General features: G+C 49.4%; 1 protein-coding gene across 1 annotated transcript in view; it reads left to right on the plus strand.

Annotated features, from left to right (window-relative positions):
• LOC132320050 (hydrocephalus-inducing protein homolog) overlaps window positions 1–14,118 on the plus strand; it is a 144,339-nt gene that overhangs the window by 52,753 nt on the left and 77,468 nt on the right. The window contains exons 12-17 of the mRNA XM_059832152.1: window positions 3,596–3,663; window positions 5,636–5,871; window positions 6,712–6,812; window positions 8,606–8,741; window positions 9,222–9,386; window positions 13,630–13,782. Of these exons, the coding sequence (XP_059688135.1) occupies window positions 3,596–3,663; window positions 5,636–5,871; window positions 6,712–6,812; window positions 8,606–8,741; window positions 9,222–9,386; window positions 13,630–13,782 (859 nt within the window). The remainder of the gene's footprint in view (window positions 1–3,595; window positions 3,664–5,635; window positions 5,872–6,711; window positions 6,813–8,605; window positions 8,742–9,221; window positions 9,387–13,629; window positions 13,783–14,118) is intronic.

The raw sequence follows: 14,118 nt of genomic DNA on the forward strand, positions 1-14,118 counted from the left end.
ACCCAGTTTAACTTTCCAAGTCTTGGGTTCCTCTGGGAAGCAGCTTTGCCTTCATGGTTGAGGCAGGGTGGCTCTGTAACTTTCCAGGACACTGTTTGCACCGAATTCAGCAGCAGCAGGTTCCTTTTGTGACCCTTTGACATCTCTGTGTGAGGACCCTGGGGCTTTAAGTGGCTACCCATGCTGGAAAAAAGTTTGACAGGAAAGGTGTGGAGATGCCTTCTGCCCTGTCCTCCCTGTACCCAGGAGCTGAAGTGACTCCTTGCTACAGGTAGCTCATTCCCCCTTGGGCCATGGCAGACAGTGTGATGGTATCAGCTTTGGGCAGTAGATGGTCTGGGATGTCCCACCGAACACCCAGCAAGGCCAGGAGGGTTTTGGAGAGGGGCCAGCCTGGGTGATTCTGCAGCCAGAAGCAGTGTTTTTAAAATCCTCTGTTAATAAGCCATACAAAATGGGTAGCAGCAGCCTCAACATAATTTCTCATGGTAATGCAGTGGGACAAGCTGTCCTCCCGGCTCTTGTGCAGCGAGTGCTACGGTACCTTCTTTCTGCAGCCGGAAAAGTGCTGATGCGGGAGACGGGAAGCTCTGCAGCAAGTACTGTCACAAGGACTTGGGCATCATCCCATGGGCTGGTGCCTTTGGAAAAGATAATCCTCACCGAGCAAAGGGGAGAAGGGGGGAAAAAAAAAAAAGCTGATGACAGGAGAGGCCAAGCTCGCTTCTCAGGAGCACAGCAGCATGCGAACTCGTCCCAGCTAGTCTTAACCATGGGCTGGCGGGATAACGTGGTGTAGGCAGGGAAGCTGATGCTGGGTGCTCTGGAGCTTTGGGGCTGGCTGTGCCTCCTCGGCAGCCAGCCTCCCGGGTGGCTGCTGTGGGGAGGCATTAGATCAAGGTAGTAAAGAAACAAAAGGAGTCTGCAGTTGATTTTACCAGTAAGGTAGGGGAAATGGATAAAAAAAGAACAACAAGGTTATTACTTTGCAAGAGAAGAGTGGTGAGTAGGTCTGTTGACCTCAGTAGAGAAACAATTATGTTGGCTTTGTGTTTGGAGGGAAAGTGCTGCCTTTTTTGGAAATCAAGAGGGAACATTTCACAATCAAATAATTTATTCTGTTCTGTCCCTCCCCCAATTGGTCATGGGATGTTATAGCATAAGCAGCTTTCTCCTTGAGCAAGGGCAGGTTTCGCTCGTAAAGATGTGCTTATCACAGGTAGAATACAGTTTTTCTTGGGTAGTGCCCACTGCCTCTGCCCTGCCTTGCTCCTGGGGCAGGAAAGAGCTATCAGCGGGATAGTTGTCTTCTGGCTTCCCCACAACCAGATGAAGTGGTCCTTTTTCCCCCACTGATGCCCTGGCTCCGGGTGCCCAGCACGTCCTCCCCTTCTCTGTGGCTGCTCTGCCCCGTTCTGCCAGCACGGCCCTGAGCTCGGTGCAGACCTCATCACAGAATCACGAAGGTTGGAAAAGACCTGTAAGATCATCAACCCAACACCACCACGCCCACTAAACCACGTCTGTCTCAGTGAAAGAGGATTGCTGGTCCTTTTTTATTTATTTCTTCCCCATCCTTGTATTCCTCCTTGCTGGCTGGTGGCTCCTGTGCAGCCCATGTGAGGGTACCCCAGCATCCCCGCCTGCTCCCGTACACCTATCCCTCAGCAGTAATTCCCATTGTAGTCCACTCTTCTGACATGTCATCTGCCTCCTTGATTTCTGCCTTGCCTTTGTTTCAGGGATCCCTATTCAGTCCTTACCTCTCATTCTCCAGCCCCACAAGTCAAGCTGTTTGTTTTTCAAAAGCCTTTGAGATGTCCACCCACCAGGTCAAGCTGAGCCTCCCTCGTCGGGAGGTTTTAAGCACTGGATTTAGTCCTCCATGGAGAAAAACTCCCAGTTCTCTTGAACGGAGGTGAGCTGGCTGGTGGGACACGGGGCTGCAAAGGAAGGAATGGGGATGTGTGTTGAAGTGGTTCCTCTCCCACCTTGTGTTATCCTTTGTGCTCTGCAAGGACCCTGATCTCCCTTCACAAGTGCATTATTTAATGCTACTGTAAAACACGGTGGTTGCCAAAACCACTGCCTTTTCCCCCATTTTCTCACAAGCTGTACTGTTATCAGCTGTGGTGCACAGGGCTCCGGGTTGGCTCCTTGCCCGAGCCTTCTGGCAGTCATTCAGGTTAACTCACTTGAGCCCAGATACGGTGCACTCAGCAGAAATGGCAGTCATTTCTCCCCTTGCCTGGCAAGGCTCATCCTTGGCAGTTTCCCAGCGTGATCCCCAGTCATGGTTGGTTTGGAGGTAGTTTTCCATTGTCTCCTGGCAAGTGCTGTGACGGAAAACATGCCTGCTCCCTTTGCTCCGTCCAAAATAAGCTGTTAGGGCTTGGGCGGTTAGGTCTGATTATGTGAGGTCCTTGGGGAGGGAACTTCATCAGCAGCAGGGATTTGCTCCCTGACTTAGTCTCAGGAACTGCTTCAGCTCCAAGAACTGAGAATTAGTATTGGATTGAAACTCCTGAAAGTCAGGTTTTGAGTGCTTTTTGACTATGCAATCAGAAGATGCCCAAACCGTAGGTGATTCTTCTTTACTTGGAACCCAACCTTACAAGGTCCTGAATGCTTGTTTCTTTGGTGTTTAGAAAGGGATGCTGGAAATGGGACACCACGGATGAACGCAGGTCCCTCCTGTGGGATGCTGGGGTCTGTTGATGTGCCGAACAGAGCCAGTGGCGGTCCTGTGATTAAAACTAGAAGGCAGCGTTCACTGTGGTCCTTGATTTTTAACTAAGAGGCAGAGCTGGCATTGATTGGCATCAGCCATGAAATAAATTAATGAATGTTGTGCAGCTCCAAGTGCTGATTTCGGTGCATTTTGGTGAGTTTTTGGAGTTTGGAGCCTGGCTGCTGAATTTAAGGATGGGTATGGTGGCTTCAGGACATCCATGTTCGGTGGTTGGAGACATGTGTTGCTCTTGGATGTGTCAGCTGGTGCACTGGTGACAAGCTGATCCTTTCCCCCAAGATTCAGCTGTCCGCTGTGTAGAACTGTTGTTGCTCTTGTGTCAGTGGGTGTCTGGGCTCTCCTCTGGCTTCATGCCTCAAAATCCTGCATGCCTAATGATTGCATGGGTCAAGATGCTCTGAGGACAAGATGTTCATATACTCCATGGGAACACCAGTTCCAGCAAAGAAATACCAAAGCAGAGAACCTGCAGCTGGCAAAGCTAGTACAATGGGTCCACTTTTGTGTGGAGACCTCTGTGTCAGCACGTTACAGATGGGGAGACTGAGGCACGGAGCCATCACTAGTTCAGGGTCCTTCATCAGGCCAGCAGCAACTTGGGGGCATACCCTGCCTGACATGGTGCCCTAAGGCACATCAGCAGCTATCAGCTGCTGACCACTTTGCTTTGCCTGTCTCCTGCGCACATGGATGCCGTGCTGAGCAGAAGGGCGACGGGTTGATTTGAAACCCACTGTAGTTCTGAGACCAGCATTTATCCCTCCGGGCAGTAACGAAAGCTGAACACTTTGCATTTCTCTTTAACCAAACCAATGCCTTCTCTGCCTGTCTTTGTCCTCACAGGGGCTGTGTCATCGGACCAACTTTTCATTTCAGTGTACCTTCCCTCTGCTTTGGTGACGTCTCCTTCGGTGAGTGTGCCCTGGGCTTGGAGCATAGGTTGAGAGGTCTGTGCATCACCAAAACAGAGCACTTCACATAAGAGCATGTCACTTGTGTTCCTCCATAGCAGCCTTCCAGGTGTTAAAACCAGGGCTGCTGGTTGCTTAGGCAGTATTGTGCCATCGTGAGATCAGATGGGACCAAAGGAACAGAAAGTCAGTATTTTCTGGTGTCCGTCATAGTCCGTTCAGCCCCAAGCTCCCAATGCTTGGCAGCAGAATGGCTGTGAAAGTCCTTGTGCCAGAAGGTCCCAGGGGATGGGACTGCAGGAGAAGGGAGTTGAAGCCACATCCTAGCCTGTAGCTGCTCTGGGTGAATGTGCTTGTTGCAAGGCAAGGACACCATTTCCCACCTGACCTTTAGTGTGAGATGTTAATTAGTGCTGTGAGGGCACCTCGTTCTCACCTCCCAGGTAATATGCCCAAGCAATAGCTCGGCATGGGGCACTGATGTCCTCCGAGATCTGGGCTCCTTCTCCTTCCCTGCCGAAAGCCCAGCTCTGCTGATGGAGCTGGTGGCTGAGCATCCAGAGCATCTCCATTGAAATGCAGATTCTGGTTCTCTATCTCACAAAAGGCTTTTTAGTGAGATGCTGTAAAGTTGAAATGTGAAATCAATTGTGGATTGATTGAAGGGCCATTATCATTCTGCACCCAGGATGCCTCTGTGTTTTCATGCTGTTCATGGACTTTCTAAGAAAACTCATTACCTTCCCTGAGCTGCTTCCTCCCCTCCCTACATCACCACTCTGCCACTTCTTTATTTCCATTTGAATAAATAAAACAAGAAACGCACCAGGCAGAAATCTGGTTATGTAATAGGAGATTCATCCTTTTAATCTGATTTCGTTAATAAGGCCTTTAGAGCTGAAGGCAGCTACTGTATTTTTGCTTCTTTTAGCTCTGCTGCTGGCTGTTGTCTGCCCCTGGAGACTTCGGTCTCCTTTGGGATTGTGAAGTCTGTGTTTGTCCTTTTTGTTTGCTGGAGTAGTTGCTGGAGGTGGGCAGTGGTCACTGTTGGTGGGCATGGATGAACGATCTGCTGTGTCTGCAGATGGTTTTCCTCCCCACCTTTATTCCAGTAACGCTTGGTAAGCAGGCCATGGGAGATGTCTCCTTCTCACAGAGCTGGCCATCCAAGGCAGATGTCCACTCCAGAGCAGGTTGTAGGCTGATGTCCTGTCTCTGCAGCACATTCCCACCAGGTGTGGTTGTATCACTGCTTTTCCATTATGGAAAGCAAGTATCCAAGCTAAAGTGATGTAAACCTTTGTGGGCAGTAACCAAAGCCAGTGTGCAGCGTGGATGTGATGTCCCTGTTTGTTAGGTAAGGTGTGACACGGTTCCTGCTAATTTCTAAGCAAGCATCGGGCTTGCCTCCTGTGAAGTGGGCTGCAAGTTGTCACAAGCTGAGTCTGGTTACCCCAAAACAGGAGATGCCTTAAGGATGCTGCCTAGAGAAACTGCATTCGAGTGCTTTGCATCGTGCTGTGGTACCCAACTGCATCCATCCTTTCTCTTACTGGAGCTTCTCCTCGTTGACAATACACTGCTTTTATATATTGAAAACTGTGGGAGTGTTCGCAAAGTTAACAGGGAATTTTATGGACTGAATTTTCAGAATCAATGGTCTGTCTGGATGCACGCTCGTAAGTGAGAAATAATTGGTGCTGCTTTTGGGGCATGTGAGAACAGTCCTCAGTTAGAGAGACGAAATTCTGGTGTTCGGCATCATTAAGAGTGGCCATTGCCGAGGAAGCAATCTCTGGCCAGCATAAAAGGGAGCTTAAGTGACAACTAATTCCTTGCTTAGCTTCTCAATTAGGTCTAATTCAGATTGAGAAGAGCTAAACGGCAGGTGCAGTTTTATCATAACAGAATATTCACACCAGGAATCACGGGATAATTGGCGCATAAATTCATATTTGTGCCTTTTTCCTAGGCTTCCCTCGCACCTTGGCATGTCGCCTCACTAACACCTCCTTGGTGCCCATGACTTTCACCCTTCGCATTCCTGGGGACGGCTCAGGAGAGCCCAGCGTTAGCAGTTTTGTTCAAATGTCGGACAACGCTCCCCCATCCTGGAGAAGGGGAGCCCAGGGTTACGTCAAGCCAACTGAATTTACCATAACACCGTGCAGAGGGACCATCCGCTCCCAGGGCATCATGGATATCGAGGTATGGGAAGAGTCCGGCCATACGTGCTTTAGCAGGTGGAGCTGAAGCTTCACTGATGTATGAGAGGGCTTTAGTGCTGCCAGCATAATGCGAGTAAGATATATGCATTAGTGTTAGGCTTTTGTTGGCTGGGTTACTCTGGGACGTTTCAGAAGGAGCACCGTTTTGTTTCCAGAATCCTAAGCAGAAGGTCTGGTACCATATAGTCAAGTACAGAAGCCATTCCTGTGTTTTTGAGAGCTGCTTAGAGTGATTTCTTTGATTTAAAGTGGGCAGAGGAAGAATGAGAACAGAAGGTGGCTGTTAAAAAGAGGGATGTCATTGTATAAAGCAGTTTGCCTTTCTTCCCGGTCTTATTTCTCCTGTCCTGTTGAGCAGAAGGAGCTGTATTCACTGCAGCGATCTCCAATGGGGACTGAAAAAGCTCTGGGAGCCGTGAACTGCACAGCATCTGCTGGGCCACGTTTTGCTCTCACCTTCCCCCCGTAAAGCTGAACTCATTCCGTTTAAGTCAGCAGATTTCCTCTGGATTTATGCTAATTGTAGTCAAGATTACAAATTGGTCCCTTAATTTTAATACAGTGGTGAGTCTAATTGTGCTTTAATTTACCTTGTATATACCCTTGTATATACCCTGATAACTGCACAGTGTGTTTAACAGAGCAGATATTGTCAGAAGACTTTTATTACTGCCAGAGCCTGTGCTCTGTACATGGACCAGCAGAAGAATTAGAGCAAAATCGTCCGTTTCCTTACTGTGGAAGGAGAACTGGAGGACACCACACATGGGCAATGGCTTTTGGGAGTGATGAAGTATTTGATGGTCTTCTCTTCCGCCAGGTCACCCTGTGTTCCAACACCGTGAAGAGATACGAGCTGGCGCTGGTGGTGGACGTGGATGGTGTTGGCAAGGAGGTGCTGGCATTGCCTCTCACAGCCAGGTATCGACTGAGCCCAGAGAGTCATGGTGTATGGAGTGAAATCCAGTTGGTGGCCGGTCACAAGCGGAGTCCCCCAGGGCTCAGTTTTGGGGCTGGTCTTGTTTAATATCTTTATTAATGATCTGGATGAGGGGATCGAGTGCTCCCTCAGTAAGTTTGCAGACGACACCAAGTTGGGCAGGAGTGTTGATCTGCTGGAGGGTAGGAAGGCTCTGCAGAGGGATCTGGACAGGCTGGATGGATGGGCCCAGGCCAATTGTATGAGGTTCAACAAGGCCAAGTGCGGGGTCCTGCACTTGGGTCACAACAACCCCATGCAATGCTCCAGGCTTGGGGACGAGTGGCTGGAAAGCTGCCCCGCAGAAAAGGACCTGGGGGTGTTGGTTGACAGCCTGCTGAATATGAGCCAGCAGTGTGCCCAGGTGGCCAAGAAGGCCAACGGCATCCTGGCCTGTATCAGAAATGGTGTGGCCAGCAGGAGTAGGGAGGTGATCGTGCCCCTGTACTCGGCGCTGGTGAGGCCGCACCTCGAATGCCATGTTCAGTTTTGGGCCCCTCACTACAAGAAGGACATTGAGGTGCTGGAGCATGTCCAGAGAAGGGCGACGAAGCTGGTGAGGGGTCTGGTAGCACAAGTCTGATGAGGAGCGGCTGAGGGAGCTGGGGTTGTTGAGCCTGGAGAAGAGGGGGCTGAGGGGAGACCTCATCGCTCTCTCCAACGACCTGAAAGGGGGTTGTGGGGAGGTGGGTGTTGGTCTCTTCTCCCAAGTGACAAGTGACAGGACAAGAGGAAATGGCCTCAAGTTGCGCCAGGGGAGGTTCAGGCTGGGTATTAGGAGAAATTTCTTCCCTGGGAGAGTGGTGAAGCATTGGAAGAGGCTGCCCAGGGAGGTGGTGGAGTCACCATTGCTGGAGGTGTTCAAGGAAGGTGTAGATGTGGCACTGTGGGACATGGTTTAGTGGGCATGGTAGTGTTGGGTTGGTGGTTGGACTTGATGATCTTACAGGTCTTTTCTAACCTCAGTGATTCTGGGAGCTCAGGTTTCTCTTCTTTCCTCTGGTTCTTTTGAGCGTTAATGTTCCCGGTCTTAAGCCAAAAGTTTTTCTTGCTGCAGCCGGATTCGATGCTGTTGTGCTGCAGTGGGTGTCGGTTTAATTGCAAGAGGCAGAGTCGTCCAGTCAGTGCCTGGGCTGCAATTCTGTAAAATGAGTGCAAATGGGAGCAGACAGTGTATGGCCCCGTGGGGGCTGCAGAGCAAGGTAGCTACAGACATGGGGAAAGGGTGACCACCCGCTGCGTGGGGCAGGTGGTGGCTTGTGCCCCCTGTTGCTGGGGTAAACGGCTGAGTTTTCAGGCAGGGCAAGAGTGGTATGGGAGAGGAGTCATTTTTACTGAGATACTGGGGTCTTGTGTTCCCTGAGGCTTGGTGAGCCCTGGTCATGGGTGGGAAGGCTCCCCTGGAGCTCATGCCTTGCTGGGAGCGTCAGGAGGGTGCAATGTGTCTTCGCAAGCCTCCTGGGGCGAAGGTGCCCATCAGACATCTCTGGGACAGGGCACGGTGCTCTGCCTGGGCACTTGGCAGCCCCTACAATGCTGAGACTCAGGGTTTGCTCCTCCTTTTACAAGAGGTTGTTGTATAAAAAGAAATTAAAGGCAATTTATTGCTGTAGGGGTATTAAACATGCATTTGGCAGTGACACGTGGTATGCTCTATTTCGTGCTATTTGGGGAGTAAAGAAATTCTACATTCTCTCAGGATCTCTGATTCCCTTTTGGTCATCTCTCTGCCTAGATGCATAGTTCCTCAGCTGCGAGTGCTCAACCCAGTCATGACATTTGGACGGTGCTTTCTGAAATTCCCTTACCGGCAGATACTGACCCTTGCGAACGACAGCAATCTTCCAGGCTGCTACATGATTCTTCCTCAGGTTTGGCATCGCATCCGCCTCCTGCCCTCAAATGTTATCGAGGGGTTTATTAGGAAAAAAAAGAGTTTTGGCTAAGAGCTTGCTGGTTTATATTCAAACCTAAAGGTTTGCTGACAACAGGAACCTGCCCGAATAGAAACTTCAGGAAGCAGTTAAATAGGAACGTGCCTGAATATAAACTTTAGGAAACAGTTTATAGTCTAGTCTTTGGGGTGCGTTGACATAGGAGGACTTAGAGGGTCACGAAAGGCTGCTGCAAGGAGGCTGCCAGTACAGGAGCGGGTGTTTGTGCCTGCAGCAGCTCTTGGACCCCCTCAGGACGCTAAGCTCATCCTAGTCTTGCATCTGTTTTTGTGCCTTTCTGCTTTCTCCTAGGGATTTTTTAAAAATATGTGGGAATTATCATTGTGGTAGATGTCAAGGAGTTCAGAGTGAGCTTTGAGGAAGCTTTAATGTTGGGTTTGATTCTGTGCCTTACAGGAACACAAGAAGGATGCTCCTGTGTGGTACTCCAGCCCTGTGCCGTGTGGGATTATTCAGCCTCACAGCTTGGTGGAGGTCCCGGTTATGCTGGAAGCCCAGGTGACGGGAGAGAAGGAAACAGTTGCTCACGTCGCGGTCTTTGGGAGCAAAGGATCCCCACTGGTGAGTGCTAGGGGAGATGTGTGCCTTTGTGCGACTCGTCTTGGTGGGGCATAAAGTGTACAGGGATTCTTCCTGGGAAAACAAGAGCTTGTAATATATGGCTGGCGTGGACAAGGAAAGATGGAATTCATGGCATGAGCAACGGCTAATGCCTAGAGAAGAGGAAGGTTGGAATTCTCTTAGGTGGTAATCTAAGTGTCTGACACTGCGTTTCATTACGGATATGTGAGATGGGATAACAAGCCCAGTCTGAAACGCAGCCCAATCCCTGGGTCTCACACTCTGCTGTGATATTAGATGAGCAGCAACTGCTGTGTCATTAGGACTCTAGTTCAGGAGCGCACAGGGACCTCCCTGCATCCTGCTAAAGCGAGCCTGTAAGAAACCATGCTGAAGTGATGTTTTGTGCAAAGCTGGATTTCAGCTTTTCTGAAGTCAGGCCCATCGTGTCTGAGAAATATCCATTAAATCTCTTTGCCAGAAGTCCCAGCCACAGACACGTGAGTCTCAGCACCATTTGCATCTGGAGCACAGGGAGTTTTTTCTACCAAGCTTGGAAATGGATGAGGCAAAGCATTCCTCGATTAAAGCCTCCTAAAAGATGTTTGCATTCAGGCATATGCGACAGCAGCAGCAACAAAATGTAGGCAAGAGAACGTTGTGTGTAGTGTCCTGGCTTCATCTAGCTGAAATCTACAGCAAATTTAGTTAATTAATCTTTAATTGAAAATGGTATTAACTTTTGAAGCAGCTGTTTTAAAATGTCTTGTCATCTCTCTGAGCATGAAAGAGGATGTCAGAGGATTGCTGGGAACCTGAAGCTTTCTGTAACAGAAAGGAAGGCTGACATTTTGAAAGTAGTTTAGGGATTTAAACTTTCATTAAAAGGAATGGAAATGATGCTGCTGAAGCCCCTAGATGCCACTGAACCTCTCAACCCAGGCCGTTGTGGGTGTGCCATGTAAACCTGTCAACAGGAAGGCTGGGCAATGCAGGCTTGGCAGGGAAGTCTGAAGGTGACAAAACAATTGCTCGTAAATAGAAGGCATGCTTCCCTTAAAAAGGAGGGTTTCTCCCCCCTAGAATAACCTGGCTGTTTAACTGTTAGCTTGTTTAACCTACAGTATTCTTACAAAGCTTTTACCCTTGGGCTAAACCATGTATAGTTTAAAACTTTACCTTAATTGTTTTTGTTTGGAGAGGAATATGTCAATTTTTGGCCCAAAGGGCGAGCATTTCAGCTGGAGAATCCTAGCTGTCCCTAAAGAAATGACCAGCATGAGCTTGAGCGAGTGCGTGCACCCATTAAGTGGAACTTTAACGTGCAGCGTTTATGCTCGGTTGCTTCTAGCGCCCAGCGAGTGCTGTTAGGAACCTCGCTGGGTATGTTGGCAGCACAGACCTGAGTTTCTGGCCGTTAGGTGAGGTTCTTTGCATTTTCTATAGGACTGCCCTAGAGTTTGGGTGTTGTTTCAGTCATTCCTTGGTCCAGAGCTTTCTGAGCTAGCAAAACAGCTAACCATCTTGTTATACACCCTGCGCTGGTGGCAAATCCTGCCTGTCTAGATCATATCATGCGAATCTGACCTCAGGGGGATCGCTGCAATGTATTCCAATAAAGCAAAATTTAAGCTTGCTCTTGTTATCTTAGGTTAGGCCGTTTGGTATTGATACCGAGCCTTTAGGTGAAATATCATACAGATCTTTCATCCAGGTTGTGTAGGGTCCCTCCACGGATCTGTTGCCTGGTATTTTCTTTGTCAGTGACTGCATGCCAGCTTCCATTTGGTGTATGTAATCTCCCAGAATCACTGAGGTTGGAAAAGACCTGTAAGATCATCAAGTCCAACCACCAACCCAACCCCACCATGCCCACTAAACCATGTCCCGCAATGCCACGTCCACATGTTCCTTGAACACCTTATTTTTTTTTGGTTGGAGTCACCATCACTGGAGGTGATGTCCTGCATTAAGGAGCTGGTAAAACCCCAGCCCTGGGGTCACGGTGGCAAGGCAGCCTCGTGTGCCACGCGCAGGGCATTTGGCAGCTGGTTTCTATCAGAATGAAGCGGTCACTCAAACCATGGCTGTTTGCCGGGGACGGACGCTCTTCATTGCTAAATGATCAGATGTGACATTACATACCCATCGACAAAGCCAGGAGTGCTGCTGGAGGGGTGTGTGTGTATGTGTGGCAATATGACTGATGGCAAAGTTGCTGTCTCCTTTTACTGCCTTTCCCCGTGTGCCATGTTGCCTGTAACACTGTTGAACGGGTTTTTTTTCTCATCCCTTTTAAGACAACTGTAGATGAAGGGTTTTTTTATAAGCCCGTTCCTTGGCGAGGATATGTGGTGTTAGTAGACACTCTAATTGAAGCCAGCTAGCCTGGGCATCCCCCAGATGTTACTCTGCCCATCTCCAAAGGGTTCTGCTCTGCCTTTGTTGCTTATGCCCTGCTGTCACGTGGAGGCAAGGCCAGCTGGCAAGGCACAGCTCTTCCTTCCAGCTCCTTCTTCCTGGGAGCTTTGGGCAGCATCACCCAGACTGCAGGTCTCCGTCCCTCCCTTCTCCCGGAGGGATAAAAGGTCCAGCATCATGTGTAGCTTCAGGTCCCTTATTTTTGAGGTACCAGCCTTGGTATGTGATTTTTGGCTCTTACTTGCACGCAGTAGTGTTCTGTCAAGGGATGAGCGTTTCTGGATGCTGTTCCTTCTGGCTGAGTTGGACTAGCGATCCTGACAGCTGCCAATGCCATTTCCTTGAGTCAGACATTATTAAAGGTTTTACATCAGTCTGGTTTCTTTTGTGGTTAAATCATACTCTTTGCCCTCCAGTGAATTGTGGAGCAGCCTGTCAGGGTTGGGAGCTTCATGTGTTCAGATGCTGTTTAAGAGTTGGGGTGTTTGGAACCGATGAAATCCAGCCAGACTGGATAAATTCCCATTTTTAATGATGTGAGAAAGTGGTTTAGCAAAGAGATCCGTATTCCTCCTCCAATAGTCTGCGCCAGTTCTGCAGGAAGAAAACTTTGGGGTCTCAGACTGTCAAAAGAAAAAATACTGCTTGAATGATGTAATTAATAATTAATGTCTGTTATTCATATACTACCAGGAATACACATAAGCACAAGTCAGAGGCAACTAACTTGCATGATACTTTTGGACAGGCTGGATCGATGGGCCGAGGCCAATTGTATGAGGTTCAACAAGGCGGAGTGCGGGGTCCTGCACTTGGGTCACAACAACCCCATGCAACGCTCCAGGCTTGGGGACGAGTGGCTGGAAAGCTGCCCCGCAGAAAAGGACCTGGGGGTGTTGGTTGACAGCCGGCTGAATATGAGGCAGCAGTGTGCCCAGGTGGCCAAGAAGGCCAACGGCATCCTGGCCTGTATCAGAAGCAGTGTGGTCAGCGGGAGTAGGGAGGTGATCGTGCCCCTGTACTCAGCGCTGGTGAGGCCGCACCTCGAATGCCATGTTCAGTTTTGGGCCCCTCACTATAAGAAGGACCTTGAGGTGCTGGAGCGTGTCCAGAGAAGGGCGACGGAGCTGGTGAGGGGTCACCAGGGCAAGAGGAAATGGCCTCAAGTTGCGCCAGGGGAGGTTCAGGTTGGATATTAGGAAAAATATCTTTCCGGAGAGAGCGGTGAAGCATTGGAAGAGGCTGCCCAGGGAGGTGGTAGAGTCACCATAGCTGGAGGTGTTCAAGGAACGTGTGGACGTGGCACTGCGGGACATGGTTTAGTGGGCATGGTGGTGTTGGGTTGATGGTTGGACTTGATGATCTTAGAGGTCTTTTCTAACCTCAGTGATTCTGTGATCCGTACTCTGAAGAGCCTGCTTTGCTTCTGACTTGGGCTGGTTTTCACCGGTGTCGCTTTGGGAATGTTAACAAAGTCACTCTCCAAGTGGGGCTGTGCAGTAGTAGGAGTCAGGGAGAGTGGTTTGGGGCAAGACTGAGCAGGCACAGGGTAGCGGAAGGAGAGCTAACAGTGTGGAGGAGGTGTGAAAGAGCAAGCATGGGAAACTGGGTTTCTTTATCCCCTGATAGCGGGAGCTTGTGGCTTTCAGATGAGATTGCTCCAGATCCCACAGTTGCTCCAGGCTTTCTGTTTCAGTCTTGCAACACTGAAAACTTCAAAGCACCCTAATTATCCCTCAGTCTAGGAGTACCCTTAGAGCTGTCTAATCTTTTTAAACTTTCCTTGTTCTTTCTGATCTTTCCTACCTGCTTCCTGGAGCAGAAAATCCATCTAGTGAGCATTGGAGAAGGACCAGTTGTCTACGTGCATCCAAATAAGATAAATTTCGGCAGTATCCAAGTTTTGCAAGACGCTTCCCAAACTCTCCACCTCTCCAATCAGACTGTCATCCCTGCATCCTTCTGGGCAGAGATGGTAAGTATCTGTGTGGCTATTTCCCAACAAAAATGACTGGTCCATAACAGCCCGTGACTTGATTTTTATGCACAACATTTCCGTATCACTCTCCGAGAGAGAAAGCAAGATATTCCATCACAATGTGGCAAGAGCAGCCTGGTTCTGGGGGTGGTTTTAGCTGGGGCACCCCTCAGTAAAATAGAGAGTTTGTATAGATGTTTGAGCAGAAATGAGTCTGGATCATTTTTACAAGTTGTCCCTTTATTTTGTGGAAGGTATTTAGCTCTGAGAGTCATGCTTTTGGAGCTCTAGGAGATGAAGGGAACCACGTGGCCCTTTGCTCCTGAAAGAGCA

Source organism: Gavia stellata, chromosome 33 (genome assembly GCF_030936135.1).
Source record: "Gavia stellata isolate bGavSte3 chromosome 33, bGavSte3.hap2, whole genome shotgun sequence".
In the NCBI taxonomy this organism is placed as follows: Eukaryota; Metazoa; Chordata; class Aves; order Gaviiformes; family Gaviidae; genus Gavia; species Gavia stellata.